This window comes from Ranitomeya imitator, chromosome 7 (assembly GCF_032444005.1).
Source record: "Ranitomeya imitator isolate aRanImi1 chromosome 7, aRanImi1.pri, whole genome shotgun sequence".
In the NCBI taxonomy this organism is placed as follows: Eukaryota; Metazoa; Chordata; class Amphibia; order Anura; family Dendrobatidae; genus Ranitomeya; species Ranitomeya imitator.
The window spans coordinates 203007750-203024825 of NC_091288.1; the positions used below are offsets into that span (position 1 = coordinate 203007750).

At 43.7% G+C, this 17076-nt stretch overlaps 1 protein-coding gene across 3 annotated transcripts in view; it reads right to left on the minus strand.

Annotated features, from left to right (window-relative positions):
* Nucleotides 1-17076, minus strand: part of LOC138645258 (ankyrin repeat and fibronectin type-III domain-containing protein 1-like) — a 238878-nt gene that overhangs the window by 65505 nt on the left and 156297 nt on the right. Inside the window, exon 1 of one of the 3 annotated variants that reach the window (XM_069734423.1) lies at nucleotides 14744-14794. The exons of the other annotated variants lie outside the window; for them this stretch is intronic. Coding sequence (XP_069590524.1) covers nucleotides 14744-14781 — 38 coding nt within the window. The 5' untranslated portion in view covers nucleotides 14782-14794. Of the gene's footprint in view, nucleotides 1-14743; nucleotides 14795-17076 lie in introns of those variants that run through there. 3 annotated transcript variants of the gene reach the window in all.

The following is a 17076-nucleotide window of genomic DNA, read 5'->3' on the forward strand; positions in this document are numbered from 1 at the left end:
CACTGCTGTAGACCACCAGGAAGGCTTACACCCCTCCCCCACACACTGCTGTAGACCACCAAGAAGGCTTACACCCCTCCCCCACACACTGCTGTAGACCACCAGGAAGGCTTACACCCCTCCCCCACACACTGCTGTAGACCACCAGGAAGGCTTACACCCCTCCCCCACACACTGCTGTAGACCACCAAGAAGGCTTACACCCCTCCCCCACACACTGCTGTAGACCACCAGGAAGGCTTACACCCCTCCCCCACACACTGCTGTAGACCACCAAGAAGGCTTACACCCCTCCCCCACACACTGCTGTAGACCACCAGGAAGGCTTACACCCCTCCCCCACACACTGCTGTAGACCACCAAGAAGGCTTACACCCCTCCCCCACACACTGCTCTAGACAACCAGGAATGTTTACATCTTATCCCCCATTTCTGTAGACCACCCGAGATACTTACAATAACCGTTTCCCTGCTCTAGACCAGAGGTCCCCAACTCCAGTCCTCAAGGCCCACCAACAGGTCATGTTTTCAGGACTTCCTTTGCATTGCACAGGTGATGCAATTATTACCTGGGCAAGACTAAGGAAATACTGAAAACATGACATGTTGGTGGGCCTTGAGGACTGGAGTTGGGGACCTCTGCTCTAGACCACCAGGGATGCTGATATTAACCTGTTCAGCACCCCATCCCTTGGACCCGGTTGATTATTAAAAGTACGTGTGTGAATTCACTCACTTCCCTGTTCATATAGAGAATAATTTGTGGTGTAAAGGGCGACAACCCCATCTGTGTATCATAATTAGCACAATGCAAAGGAGAGGAACTACAGGTCCCAATGATCTGCGGGAGTATCAATGAGGACGGGATCGATAGCTTGCAGCCTTCATACATATACAAAAATATACACTATACTTAGTACAAAATGTAACAAATATTTTTACATGTGAAAATCATGGACACCAAATATCTGTCACATGTAGAAGTCGGAGCAGTCCGTGAGCAGAATGGAAGATCTGGGGGTAATAATGGGATGGAGGAGGCCATTATAGGTGTTTCTATGGTGATCGGAGCTGCCGGAGCAGATGATTAACATACGACGAGGCTGTGGGAACATACATGGAAGCCGGAGTCTGACCGCACACGAGATGGTAAATAACCCTCATTAGCGGCTCTTCCTACTCGCCTCCAGCACGGCAATCCTTGGTAAGGAAGCAGAATATGATGAGAAATATAGATTTCCTTTGGCAAAGGAGTAATCATCCCTCCTAACTATAAGCACAACCAGCCCTTGGTCAGAAGAACATACAATGTGAAATACGTAGAATCCGGCCGTCGCTCGGGCACTTTTGGCCTAGAGGCTCTTGTAGATCAGGCTAACATTACCTTCAGGAGTTGCCTAAAATTAACCGTCCCCATTTATTGATCCAAAAAATAAGTACACCTTATTGCGTCTTGTGCCGGGGCGGAGCGTGACACAAGGCTTCTATGAAATCTCATGTCATAATCCGCCCTGCAGAACTCGCCCAGGATGTAACAATATATCAGTTTTACTTGACGTGTTTTCTGGAAAGCTGGAAAGCCCCCTGGACATTGTTGTTTGGAAGTTTAAAAAGAAATAAGCAACAAAATTCCTAATTTTCTTTTGTTTTTTTTAAAAGGTGCGTCCATCTTCAATTACCTGTCAGTCCAGCTAGTGTCACACCCATGCTATAATTTATAGATACGGCATGAAGGAACAATACAGCATTCTACAACTCATCTTAAGTGCCCAACATACAATACAGTGCCCAATATATATATATATATATATATATATATATATATAATAGAGTGCTCAATATACAATAGAGAGCCCAGTATACAAGTGTGCTCAATATACAATAATGTGCCCAATGTACAAGAGTGCCCAGTATACAATAGAGTGTTCAATATAAAGAGTGTCCAATATACTAGAGTGACCAGTATACAATAGAGTGCTCAGTATACAAGTGTGATCAATATACAATAAAGTTCCCAATTTACTATAGAGTGCCCAAATATACAACAGAGTGCTCAATATACAATAGTGTTCAATATACAATAGAGTGCCCAGTATACAATAGAGTGCTCAATATACAATAGAGTGCCCAGTATACAATAGAGTGCTCAATATACAATAGCGTGCCCAGTATACAACAGTGTCAAATATGCAATAGAGTGCCCAGTATACAAGAGTGCCCAGTATAAAAGAGTGCCCAGTATACAAGAGTGCTCAAATATACAATAGTGCTCAATATACAATAGTGTCCAGTATTCAAGAGTGTCCAATATACAATAGAGTGCTCAATATACAATAAAGTGCCCAGTATACAATAGTGCCCAATATACAACAGAGTGGCCAGAATACAACAGTGGCCAGTATACAAAAGAGCTCAATATACAATAGAGTGCCCAATATACAAGAGTGCACAGTATATGATAGTGTTCAATACACATTAGAGTGTCCAGTATACAATAGTGCTCAATATACAAGAGTGCCTAGTATACAATAGAGTGCCCAGTATACAAGAGTGCTCAAATATACAATAGAGTGCCTAAATATACAATAGTGCTCAATATACAATAGTGTCCAGTATACAAGAGTGTCCAATATACAATAGAGTGCTCAATATACAATAAAGTGCCCAGTATACAAGAGTGCCCAATATACAACAGAGTGGCCAGAATACAACAGTGGCCAGTATACAAAAGAGCTCAATATACAATAGAGTGCCCAATATACAAGAGTGCACAGTATATGATAGTGTTCAATACACATTAGAGTGTCCAGTATACAAGAGTGCCCAGTATACAAGAGTGCCCAGTATACAAGAGTGCTGAAATATACAATAAAGTGCTCAATATACAATAGTGTCCAATATACAATAGAGTGCTCAGTATACAAGAGTGACCAGTATACAAGAGTGCCCAGTTTACAAGAGTGCTCAATATACAATAGAGTACCCAGTATACAATAGAGTGCCCAATATACAATAGAGTGCCCAGTATACAAGAATGCCTAGTATACAAGAGTGCTGAAATATACAATAGAGTGCCCAAATATACACTAGAGTGCTCAATATACAATAGTGTCCAGTATACAAGTATCCAATATACAATAGAGTGCTCAATATACAATAGTGTCCATTATGCAAGAGTGCCCAATATACAATAGAGTGGCCAGTGTACAACAGTGGCCAGTATACAAGAGTGCTCAATATACAATAGAGTGCCCAATATACAAGAGTGCACAGCATATGATAGTGTTCAATATACATTAGAGTGCTCAATATACGATAGAGTGCCCAGTATACAAGAGTGCCAGTATACAATAGAGTGCTCAACGTATAAGACTAACCAATATAAAATAGAGTGCCCTGGTAAGAGACTGCCCAATATGCAATACAGTGCCAAGCATACAATAGTGCCCAATATACAATAGTGCACAGTAAGTAATAGCGCCCAATACAACATACAATAGAATGCCCAATACACAAGAGTGCCCAATGTACAATAATACACAATAAAGTGGCCAATGTACAAGACTGCCGAACATGCAATAGAATGCCCAATATACAACAGAGTGATCAGCATACAAGAGTACCCAGTATATAATAGTGCTCAATATAATATACAATAGAATTTCCAATACACAATAGATTGCCCAATATACAATAGAGTGCTCAATGTACAAGAGTGTTCAATGTTAAAGAGTGCCCAACATACAATAGAGTTCCCAATATACAATAGAGTGCCCAGCATACAAGAGTGGCTAATATAATATACAATAGAATGCACAATAAACAATAGAGTGCCCCATATAAAATAGAATGGCCAATATACAATAGAGTGCTCGATGTACCAGAGTGCCCATCATACAAAGTGCCCAGTATATAAGAGTGCCCAACATACAAGTAAGCCCAGTATACAATAGTGCCCAATATAATATGCAATAGAATGCTCAATATACAATATAGTGATTAATGTACGAGGGTGCCCAATATACAATAGAGTGTCCAGCATGCAAGAGTACTCAGTATACAATAGTGCCCAATATAATATACAATAGAATGCCAAATACGGTATACCATGGAATGCCAGATATACAATAGAGTGCTCAATGTATAAGAATGTCCAAATATACAATAGAGTGCTCAGTATACAAGAGTGCATAATACACAATAGAGAGCCCAAGACACAATAGAGATCCCAGTACACAATAGAGAGCCCAGTACATAATAGAGTGCCCACCATACAATAGAGTGCCCAGCACACAACAATATGCCCAACCTAGCAGATTGTAAGCAAACAAGTTTTGGATGCTGATCTTTGGTGCATATCTGAGTGGAAGTATATAGTCAATATAGGTAAACTGACTGAACAGCAATCTAGTCTGAACTGGTGCATAACCAAAAAAGACTTGCATAGCAAATAGATGAATGGCTGCACTCAACTGTACTAAAGCAAGGAAATGTGCGATACATGAAATGTGAATAGCGTAATGGCTTGTGAAATCTATGAAAAAACACATGAGATGCTTAGCACAAGATTTGGCCAAAAAATGTGAGCCCATCCACCAAACGCCATAGATCTATTTGCTATGTAAAGGTACCTTCACACTCAGCGACGCTGCAGCGATACCAACAACGATGTCGATCGCTGCAGCGTCGCTGATTGGTCGCTGGAGAGCTGTCACACAGACCGCTCTCCAGCGACCAACGATGCCGGTAGCCAGGGTAAACATCGGGTTACTAAGCGCAGGGCCGCGCTTAGTAACCCGATGTTTACCGTGGTTACCATCGTAAAAGTAAAAAAAACAAACACTACATACTTACCTTCTGCTGTCTGTCCCCGGCGCTCTGCTTTCCTGCACTGACTGTGAGCACAGCGGCCGGAAAGCAGAGCGGTGACATCACCGCTGTGCTTTCCGGCTGGCCAACGCTGACACAGGATGCATGAGGAGTGCAGGGAAGCAGAGCGCCGGGGACAGACAGCAGAAGGTAAGTATGTAGTGTTTGTTTTTTTTTTACTTTTACGATGGTAACCAGGGTAAACATCGAGTTACTAAGCGCGGCCCTGCGCTTAGTAACCCGATGTTTACCCTGGTTACCAGTGAAGACATCGCTGAATCGGCGTCACACACGGCGATTCAGCGATGTCTGCAGGAGAAGTCCAGCGACGAAATAAAGTTCTGGACTTTCTGCAGCGACCAACGACATCACAGCAGGATCCTGATCGCTGCGTGTCAAACACAACGATATCGCTAGCCAGGACGCTGCAACGTCACGGATCGCTAGCGATATCGTTGTGAAGTTGTTTAGTGTGAAGGTACCTTAAGTCTTTTTGGTTATGCACCAATTCAGACTAGATCTGTTCAGTCAGTTTACCTATATTTACTATGTACTATTTTTTCTGACTTGAACGCCCCGCCCTTCACCATGCTGTGATTTTAATTACATCCAAACATAGATGGTTCCGACCTTCCTATTAATTCAGGCTTTACCATGTTATTAGCCAGAGGTAAGTGTTCACACTAGGGAGACAGGTCAGGGACCCATCCGATCTGAGATTACCTTGACGTTTGGTGGATGGGCTCACATTTTTTGGCCAAATCTTGTGCTAAGCATCTCATGTGTTTTTTCTTAGATTTCACAAGCCATTACGCTATTCACATTTACTTGCTTTAGTACAGTTGAGTGCAGCCTTTGAGTGGAAGTATAGTCATGTTCTGTGTACTAAGCAGATATCGAATCTGGAGTTAATGCAAATGTAATTTCTATGCAAATTGAGTTGATTAATGTACAGTGGTGTTAAATGGTGGTCAAAACTGTGACCCATTATCTAATGAATATTTCATCTTATTATGGTGGGAAGTCATCGATATTATGGTGCCTAGAAAAACAAAGAATCATGTCAAGTCCCCAAAGAAGAGTCAGCATTGTCTATAATTATTGGGAACCCATTAGAAAGAGCCCACCAGATTTCACAGATGGGGTAAAAAGGGAAAATACTGTGCAAAGTCTTGGAAAGATGTTGAGAAGTTCTCCAAGTACGAAAACCACACAGGTTCATCACAAACTTCTGATGGCTTGGGGAAGACTGTGGGTCCTGTAGACGCTGCCCTGTTAGACAGCCACACACTTCCCCTCATGAGTAGTGGGCTGCCTTCCCTACAGCCATACTGTACCACTCTGGTTACCACAGATCCTCCATATCACAACCTTTGGCCAAGGATCGACTTTATGACCCTCCAGAACAAACGGTCCTTCTGTGAATTGCCCTTATGGCTCGGTACTCAGTGTGGCCTTGCCCATGTGTCTTCTCACTCCCAAGATTTTTGTGACACTTCTTTCCCCAAACCATTGACCTGTCCGTCTCGTAAGTTCTGATGAAGAACTAAAGATGTCAATGCTCATCTAAAGTACTAGTCATCGTCAGTTCTATTTTCTTGACCGTTTTGGTAGCCCTCCTCATGACTGTCGTGCCAGCAGCTGACAGGGTAATTACCGTATGTGGCCATGTCCTTCCCAATCATTCTGTCTGCTTTCTGAATTTTCATTATCACAGTGACCTCCACCTTCTCGATATCTTGTGGACTAATCAGCAATATTCATGAGGCTCCAAGGACACTGCACTGAATACAGAGAACGCCTTTCCAATCACATTACTACTGGAGCACAATCATCATAACCTTGTCATCCTCATCACAAAGAGCCGAGGCCTGGGCACCATGGGTAACTGATCTCACACTGATCCGCGACTCCTTCATAGAGTCATTTCAGCTTTTTACATAAGAAGAAAACGACACACTTCTACTAAGCATCAAAAGTGTAATATCTTGGTAGGAAAAACAGCTTCAAAGAAAAAGTTCTCCAAAAGGTCTTAAAGACAGAGTGTAGTCCTGTTCATACTGTGACAGTTTCTCTTTTTGGCAATGAACACAATATGTAGTAGGTACGGAAAGTATTCAGACCCCTTTAAATTATTCACGCTTTGTTTAATTTCACCCATTTGGTAAATTTAAAAAAGTTCATTTTTTCTCATTAATGTACACTCTTTTTTCTCATTAATGTCCCCAATCTTGACTGAAAAAAAACAGAAATGTAGAAATTTTTGCAAATTTATTTTAAAAGAAAAACTGAAATATCACATGGTCATAAGTATTCAGACCCTTTGCTCACACACTCATATTTAAGTCGCATGCTGTCCATTTCCTTGTGATCCTCCTTGAGATGGTTCTTCTCCGTCACTGCAGTCCAGCTGTGTTTAATTAAACTGATAGGACTTGATTTGGAAAGGCGCACACCTGTCTATATAAGACCTCACAGCTCACAGTGCATGTCAGACCGAATGAGAATCATGAGGTCAAAGTAACTGGCCAAGGAGCTCAGAGACAGAATTGTGGCAAGGCACAGATCTGGCCAAGGTTACAACAGAATTTCTGCAGTACTCAAGGTACCTAAGAGCACAGTGGCCTCCATAATCCTTACATGGAAAAAGTTTGGGACCACCAGAAGTCTTCCTAGACCTGGCCGTCCAGCCAAACTGAGCAATCGTGGGAGAAGAGCCTCGGTGAGAGAGGTAAAGAAGAACCCCAAGATCACAGTGGCTGAGCTCCAGAGACACAGTAGGGAGATGGGAGAAAGTTCCACAAAGTCAACTATCACTGCAGCCCTCCACGAGTTGGGCCTTTATGGCAGAGTGGCCGGATGGAAGCCTCTCCTCAGTGCAAGACATATGAAAGCCTGCATAGAGTTTGCGAAAGAACACATGAAGGACTCCCAGACTATGAGAAATTAGATTCTCTGGTCTTATGAGACGGAGATAGACCTTTTTCGTGATAATTCTAAGCGGTATGTTTGGAGAAAACCAGGCACTGCTCCTCACCTGCCCAATACAATCCCAACAGTGAAACATGGTGGAGGCAGCATCATGGTATGGGGTGTTTTTCAGCTGCAGGGACAGGACAACTGGTTGTTATTGAAGGAAATATGAATGCGGCCAAGTACAGAAATTTCCTGGATGAAAACCTCTTCCAGAGTGCTCTGAATCTCAGACTTGGCCGAAGGTTCACCTTCAAAAAAAGACAATGAGCCTAAGCACACAGCAAAAATAACAAAGGAGTGGCTTCAGAACATTGCTATTTTTTCAGTCAAGATGGGGTGCAGAGTACATTAATGAGAAAAAAAATGAACTCTTGAATTTACCAAATGGCTGCAATGAAACAAAGAGTGAAAAATTTAAAGGGGTCTGAATACTTTCCGTACCCACTGTAAATGGTGTCCAATTATAAATGTCTCTTTGTGCCCAGTGAGTTACATACACATTGCTGCCTGACAAGAGAGACAAGGCAACGCAGACAGCTGCCCATGGCAACATGTGTGATGGGGCAAAATGCAGGACTGAAAGGGTGTGATGGGGAATAATGACATGAATATAATCTACCTATCCGATAGTCATCATGCTGAACTTCAGAGATGGAGAGGAGCAAGTGCTCATATATATATATACACTGCTCAAAAAAATAAAGGGAACACAAACAACAGAATATAACTCCAAGTAAATCAAACGTCTGTAAAATCAAACTGTCCACTTAGGAAGTTGGAATACACAACAGATGGAAATTATTGGCAATTATCAAGACACACTCAATGAAGGAGTGGTTCTGCAGGTGGGGACCACAGACCACATCTCAGCACCAATGCTTTCTGGCTCATGTTTTGGTCACTTTTGAATGTTGGTTGTGCTTTCACACTCGTGACAGCATGAGACGGACTCTACAACCCACTCAAGTGGCTCAGGTAGTGCAGCTCATCCATGATGGCACATCAATGCGAGCTGTGGCAAGAAGGTTTGCTGTGTCTGTCAGCGTAGTGTCCAGAGGCTGGAGGCACTACCAGGAGACAGGCCAGTACGCCAGGAGACGTGGAGGGGGTAGTAGGAGATCTACAACACAGCAGCAGGACCGCTACCTCCGCCTTTGTGCAAGGAGGAACAGGAGGAGCACTGCCAGAGCCCTGCAAAATGACTTCCAGCAGGCCACAAATGTGCATGTGTCCGCACAAATGGTTAGAAACCGACTCCATGAGGATGGTCTGAGGGCCTGACGTCCACAGATCGTGTTGTGCTCACAGCCCAACACCATGCAGGACGATTGGCATTTGCCACATAACACCAGGAATGGCAAATTCGCCACTAGCGCCCTGTGCTCTTCACAGATGAAAGCAGGTTCACACTGCGCACATGTGACAGACGTGACAGAGTCTGGAGACGCCGTGGAGAGCGATCTGCTGCCTGCAACATCCTTCAGCATGACCGGTTTGGCAGTGGGTCAGTAATGGTGTGGGGTGGCATTTCTTTGGAGGGCCGCACAGCCCTCCATGTGCTCGCCAGAGGTAGCCTGACTGCCATTAGGTACCGAGATGAGATCCTCAGACCCCTTGTGAGACCATATGCTGATGCGGTTGGCCATGGGTTCCTCCTAATGCAGGACAATGCCAGACCTAATGTGGCTGGAGTGTGTCAGCAGTTCCTGCAAGATGAAGGCCTTGAAGCTATGGACTGGCCCGCCCGTTCCCCAGACCTGAATCCGATTGAGCACATCTGAGACATCATGTCTCTCTCCATCCACCAACATCACAATGCACCACAGACTGTCCCGGTGTTGGCGGATGCTTTAGTCCAGGTCTGGGAGGAGATCCCTCAAGAGACCATCCGTCGCCGCATCAGGAGCATGCCCAGGCATTGTATGGAGGTCATACAGGCACGTGGAGGCCACACACACTCTACTGAGCATCTTTTCCTTGTCATGAGACATTTCCACTGAAGTTGGATCAGTCTGTAATTTGATTTTCCACTTTGATTTTGAGCATCATTCCAAATCCAGACCTCCGCGGGATATTAATTTTGATTTACATTGATAATTGTTATGTTTTATTGTTCTGAACACATTCCACTATGCAATGAATAAAAATTTGCAACTGGAATATTTCAGGAAACGAAGGAAAGTTTCCGAAATGCGCGTCGGGTGTGTGCACGGGACCCAGCTTACTCTCCAGGTATATCTACTATATAATTGTATAAGGGGTACTTCCGTCTGTCCTTCTGTTTGTCTGTAACGGTTATTCGTTCGCTGATTGGTCTCGGCAGCTGCCTGTCATGGCTGCCGCGACCAATCAGCGACGCGCACAGTCCGGAAGAAAATGGCCGCTCCTTACTCCCCGCACTCACTGCCCGGCGCCCGCATACACCCCTCCAGTCTGCCCTCACACAGGGTTAATGGCAGCGGTAACGGACCGTGTTATGCCGCGGTGTAATGCAGTCCGTTACCGCTGCTATTAACCCTGTGTGACCAAGTTTTATTTACTATTGACGCAGCCTATGCAGCGCCAATAGTAAAAACATTGAATGTTAAAAATAATAAAAAAAAATAAAAAATGATTATATACTCACCTACACCGCCTTTCCCGCTCCTCGCGATGCAACCGGCACGTTCCGGTCGCACGGATGGTCTGGCAGAAGGACCTGCAATGACGTCACGGTCATGTGACCGCGACGTCATCACAAGTCCTGCGCGCCTGCGCGGAAAGGACCTGCCGTGACGTCACGGTCATGTGACCGCTACATGGTCATGTGACCGTGACGTCATGACTGGTCCTACACGACAAGGACCTGCTGTGACGTCACGGTCATGTGACCGCGACACGGTCACGTGACCGCGAAGTCAGCACACCCTGGGACCGGAAGATGCCGCTTGCACCCCACACAGGCGACAGTGCTACAACGCGCCTGCGGAAGGTGAGTATATGTTTAATTTTTTAACCTGTGTCATACGTGGCTGGGCAATATACTACATACCTGGGCAATATACTACATGGGCTGTGCTACGTGGCTCTGTGCTGTATACTATGTCACTAGGCAATATACTACGTGGCTCTGTGCTGTATACTACGTCACTGGGCAATATACTACGTCACTGGGCAATATAGTATGTGGCTCTGCTGTATACTATGTCACTGGGCAATGTACAATGTAACTGGGCAATATACTACGTCACTGGGCAATATACTACATCACTGGGCAATATACAATGTAACTGGGCAATCTATTACGTGGCTGAGCAATATACTACATGACTGGGCAATATACTACGTGACTGGGCAATATACTACGTGGCTGGGCAATATACTACGTGGCTGGGCAATATACTACGTGGCTGGGCAATATACTACGTGGCTGGGCAATATACTACGTGGACATACATATTCTAGAATACCCGATGCGTTAGAATCGGGCCACTATCTAGTAGTATATATATATTGCTGTGATATCCTATATATTTTTCTGCAATAGTTTAACCTGTGTGGATTTCCTGTATATCTTGCACATTGCTTGACCCTTAATTATGGTCATTGCACTCTAGCACTTTACCTATCTACCTTAGATTGATTTTTTGGTATACATACCCCATTATACTTGGCGTAGTATTTGATGCACACTAGCACCTTATTTCTGGGAATTATTTGTTTTTTGATTGATTTTTTTGATTGATTTCTTGCACAATCCACATCATGTTTTAATATTTGCCTTTTTGCGCACTTTGGTATGCACGGTGGTATGGTATGCACAGCCGAGTAATATATAATAACCCTTTGATTGAGGTGTTCTGGGGTTGCTGTGAATAATTACATTTCAATATCTTGTCTTGTCCTGCTCTTGCACACTTTTGTATTATTTTATATTTTATGTAACTATTTGCCATTTTTTATAAATGAAGGCATATTTTGATTATTCTCTAGCCTGTATACTTTCTGGTGGTCCTATGTTCTGTATTGCTTTGGTTTTGGTCTCAGCAGAATAGTGAGTGCAGCTCTGGAGTATAATACAGGATGTAACTCAGGATCAGTACAGAATCAGTAATGTAATTTATGTACACAGTGACTGCACCAGCAGAATAGTGAGTGCAGCTCTGGAGTATAATACAGGATGTAACTCAGGATCAGTAATGTAATGTATGTACACAGTGACTGCAACAGCAGAATAGTGAGTGCAGCTCTGGGGTATAATACAGGATGTAACTCAGGATCAGTAATGCAATGTATGTACACAGTGACTGCACCAACAGAATAGTGAGTGCAGCTCTGGAGTATAATACAGGATGTAACTCCGGATCAGTAATGTATGTACACAGTGACTGCACCAGCAGAATAGTGAGTGCAGCTCTGGGGTATAATACAGGATGTAATCCAGGATCAGTAATGTAATGTATGTACACAGTGACTGCACCAGCAGAATAGTGAGTGCAGCTCTGGAGTATAATACAGGATGTAACTCAGGATCAGTAATGTAATGTATGTACACAGTGACTGCACCAGCAGAATAGTGAGTGCAGCTCTGGAGTATAATACAGGATGTAACTCAGGATCAGTAAAGTAATGTATGTACACAGTGACTGCACCAGCAGAATAGTGAGTGCAGCTCTGGAGTATAATACAGGATGTAACTCAGGATCAGTAATGTAATGTATGTACACAGTGACTGCACCAGCAGAATAGTGAGTGCAGCTCTGGGGTATAATACAGGATGTAACTCAGGATCAGTAATGTAATGTATGTACACAGTGACTCCACCAGCAGAATAGTGAGTGCAGCTCTGAAGTATAATACAGGATACAACAGCTATCTAAGTACATTTTTACTAATCACATGTTACTACTTTATAAAGGTGTTTGTCTCCTTTAGAGAACATTTTTGGGCTATCAGCGCCTTTCTTTGGGGCTTTCCTCCGGTTTGTTCTCCCTGGGGTGTACGGACGTTCCATACACAGAACTTTTTCCATTTCACAGAAATTAGCAATAGAATATAAATAACTACATAACTTTTCCTATAGGAGATAGATAAGTACCCGGACTATATTAAACTCCCGACAGCCCAAAATACCTGTCCCCTAAAAGCTCCAAATATTTGCCCGACTTCCCCCCGCCAATCATGGTGCAGATTATCCTGCCACGTTCCCGGAGTGCCGTCCTGTGATGTCCGCACCTACGGCAGGCGAATGTTTACCCGTCTATGGCTGGAGCCGCTGCGGATATCATATACAATACGCTTTGTCCTGCCTATATTTAGCGGCTGTCACACAAAGCACATAGTGATAAAAAAAAAAAAAGAATAAAAATGCAAGAAGAGAAGAGACAATGCTGCATGTCTGGACATGCTGGGGGTTGTAGTCCCACAATCACAGGCTCCAGGCTACCGCCTTGCAGTGGTCTTTATACACAATTGTTTACAGACCCTGCAGAGTGTGTGCAATGATGATGATGGTGGTACTGCATGGACATGGTTTATATATGACAAGAGGATTCAGAGAACATCCTTGTCCTAGGGAATGTGATGGACAACTGCAAGGTTTACAAGGGGAGGATGAGCCATGAGCGCCCCCTACTGCCCTGCCGTGAATATGAATGCAATGTGACAGTATATGTGGTGTGATGATGCCCGTCTCCTGTATACCTGTGGCACAACAGTCACTCTGCAGTGTAAGCGAATGGGCATGACCGTGGGCAAAGTGGCTACAGCTAGGGCGCTCGTGCACACGGCTGTATTAATCTTCAGCAGACATGGACCTGATTTTTTAGGGGCGATTTATGGCATGCTGCAATGTAGGCTGTATTGGGGCGTATTCACACTGCATTTGCCAAATACAGCCCTCATTCCCCCGACAGGCGCTGACAGGGTGCAGATTTATACTGATGCACCCCTTATTCTCCGCTGTATATTATAGGGTCGTTGGCTCCACCGTTGTATGAAGAAGCATCCATTAAAAAAAATGTAAAGCAAAGGAGCCTAGAGGCATCTACATCTGGAAATCCTGAGGCGGGTGGAACTTTATGTGGAATGGCACCTTTCCCTGGACGCATTGCTTACACCATCTTGTATTGATCCCAAGTTAAATACTTTATTACCTCCAGAGCTTCACTCATAATTCTGCTGGTCATCAGTGGAAACAGTAAACAATCTTTGTTTTTTTTTTTAGATATACACTTAACAGCTTAGATAAGTGTCTATAAAATAACGGACCAGTTACGTTATATTACATCAGATTGCTTTGCTCTGAAGGCAGCAGAATTGTGCACGCAGCTCTGAAGTACAATACAGGCTATGAGCGCCGTGGAGAGATTCTCCTCTGTAAATTGTAAATCTTGCAGAATTTGATTCCAGATAATTATATTACGTTTATTTATAGAGATTTGAGGAGACGTATAATCGGACGTCGGCGGCCGGATAAGCTGAGGTACGGATGACAGCGCAGCAGACAGACAGCGCTAATGTGCGCCTAACCTACTTTTAATGAAGGGGCCGAACGTCGACTATAAATACATTACATATTTTCGGTGTAATTAATCACCCTTTGTCTGTATTCGGCTTTGTAGGTTATAAGTATTGGATCCTGTACGGAGCCACGTGCGCCCGATGATGGGAGCTACATGTACACCTACACTATGCGAAATCGGAGAATTAAAGGGATTGTTCAGGGTTAAATAAAGCATATACATATATACCTACACACAGGCCATGGACAACAGTGGTGCAGGCCCTTCTTTCTAATCTGCGTTCTGTTCTCTGCCATTAAGGAGAAGCAGCTACAGCCTGGGGTGTCCATTTTCTACATACCTCTATGGCCATACAGCCCTGACACCCTCGCGGGGCGACATATTGTGCACACTACCTGCTATTCCCCCCGTCGCAGCACATCCAGCTCTGCATGTTCCTCAGTAAAGCCCCGATGAATGTCTGAGCCGCACCATGAAACCACCGAGTGCACACAGTAGACTTGTGACGACACGTACGACCATAGACTTCCACAGAGATGAAGAACTCTTGTTTTTGCAATCTTTTAGCTTTGTGCTTCAGGCATGTTGTGGGCATAGGTGGTTCAACCAGTGCCGACATAGGTAAAATGCTAAAAGTTTAAAGGGGTTGTCTGGGGAAATGGCTGAATAGGTAAACGGTGGGGATGCGACCCCCGAGATCTACCCCGGTCACCAGAAGGGGGCACTTTTGGAACAAAGTGGCAGTGCACATGCTCAGTGCCATTTGGATTTTTCCGCCAGCCCCATAGAGAATGAACGGGGCCGCAGCCAGGCATCCGAGCCACCACTTCAGGTCGTAACATGGATAATCATTCCCCCCTTGGAGAAAAAGTCCCTATTCTGTTAATTAGTTCAGGTCCCAGAGCTTGGACCCCCACCGTTCAGTAATTTATCCTATGGACAGGTGAAAATTGCCCTAAATACGTAAGATTAATGTCAGCCGAACCCATCAATATCTAATGTGTATGTGAGCTTCGGACTGCCGATTGCATCGTCTCCAGGAGATCAGAGATGTCTGGCGACAGCCCTCTCATACAGGATCACCCGGCCGAATGAGTGCACCTGTGTACAACCCCTGGCAAAAATTATGGAATCACCGGCCTTGGAGGATGTTCATTCAGTTGTTTAATTTTGTACAAAAAAAGCAGATCAAAGACATGGCACAAAACTAAAGTCATTTCAAATGGCAACTTTCTAGCTTTAAGAAACACTAAAAGAAATCAAGAACAAAAAATGTGGTAGTCAGTAATGGTTACTTTTTTAAAAAAGCATATGGGTAAAATTATGGAATCACTCAATTCCTGAGGAAAAAATTATGGAATCACCCTGTAAATTTTCAAACCCAAAAATAACACCTGCATCTAATTAGATCTGCTCGTTAGTCTGCATCTAAAAAGGAGTGATCACACCTTGGAGAGCTGTTGCACCAAGTGGACTGACATGAATCATGGCTCCAACACGAGAGATGTCAATTGAAACAAAGGAGAGGATTATCAAACTCTTAAAGGTGGGTAAATCATCACGCAATGTTGCAAAAGATGTTGATTGTTCACAGTCAGCTGTGTCTACCATCTGGACCAAATACAAACAACATAGGAAGGTTGTTAAAGGCAAACAAACTGGTAGACCAAGGAAGACATCAAAGCGTCAAGACCGGAAAGTTAAAGCAATGTCTCCAAAACAGAAAATGCACAACAAAACAAATGAGGAACGAATGGGAGGAAACTGGAGTCAACGTCTGTGACCGAACTGTAAGAAACCGCCTAAAGGAAATGGGATTTACATACAGAAAAGCTAAACGAAAGCCATCATTAACACCTACACAGAAAAAAATTAGGTTATAATGGGCTAAGGAAAAGCTATCGTGGACTGTGGATGACTGGATGAAAGTCATATTCAGTGATGAATCGCGAATCTGCATTGGGCAAGGTGATGATGCTGGAACTTTTGTTTGGTGCCGCTCCAATGAGATTTATAAAGATGACTGCCTGAAGAGAACATGCAAATTCCCACAGTCATTGATGATATGGGGCTGCATGTCAGGTAAAGGCACTGGGGAGATGGCTGTCATTACATCTTCAATAAATGCACAAGTTTATGTTGATATTTTGGACACTTTTCTTATCCCATCAATTGAAAGGATGTTTGAGGATGATGAAATTCTTCAAGATGATAATGCATCCAGCCATGGAGCAAAAACTGTGCAAACATTCCTTGAAAAAAGACACATCGGGTCAATGTCATGGCCTGCAAATAGTCCGGATCTCAATCCAATTGAAAATCTTAGGTGGAAGTTGAAGAAAATGGTCCATGACAAGGCTCCAGCCTGCAAAGCTGATCTGGCAACAGCAATCAGAGAAAGTTGGAGCCAGATTGATGAAGAGTCCTGTTTACGCTCATTAAGTCCAGGCCTCAGAGACTGCAAGCTGTAATAAAAGCCAGAGGTGGTGCAACAAAATACTAGTGATGTGTTGGAGTGTTTTTTGTTTGTTTTTCATGATACCATAATTTTTACCTCAGAATTGAGTGATTCCATAATTTTCCCCTATACCCCTACACAGCTGACTGTGAACAATCAACATCTTTTGCAACATTGCGTGATGATTTACCCACCTTTAAGAGTTTGATAATCCTCTCCTTTGTTTCAATTGACATCTCTCGTGTTGGAGCCATGATGGTGCACTTGGTG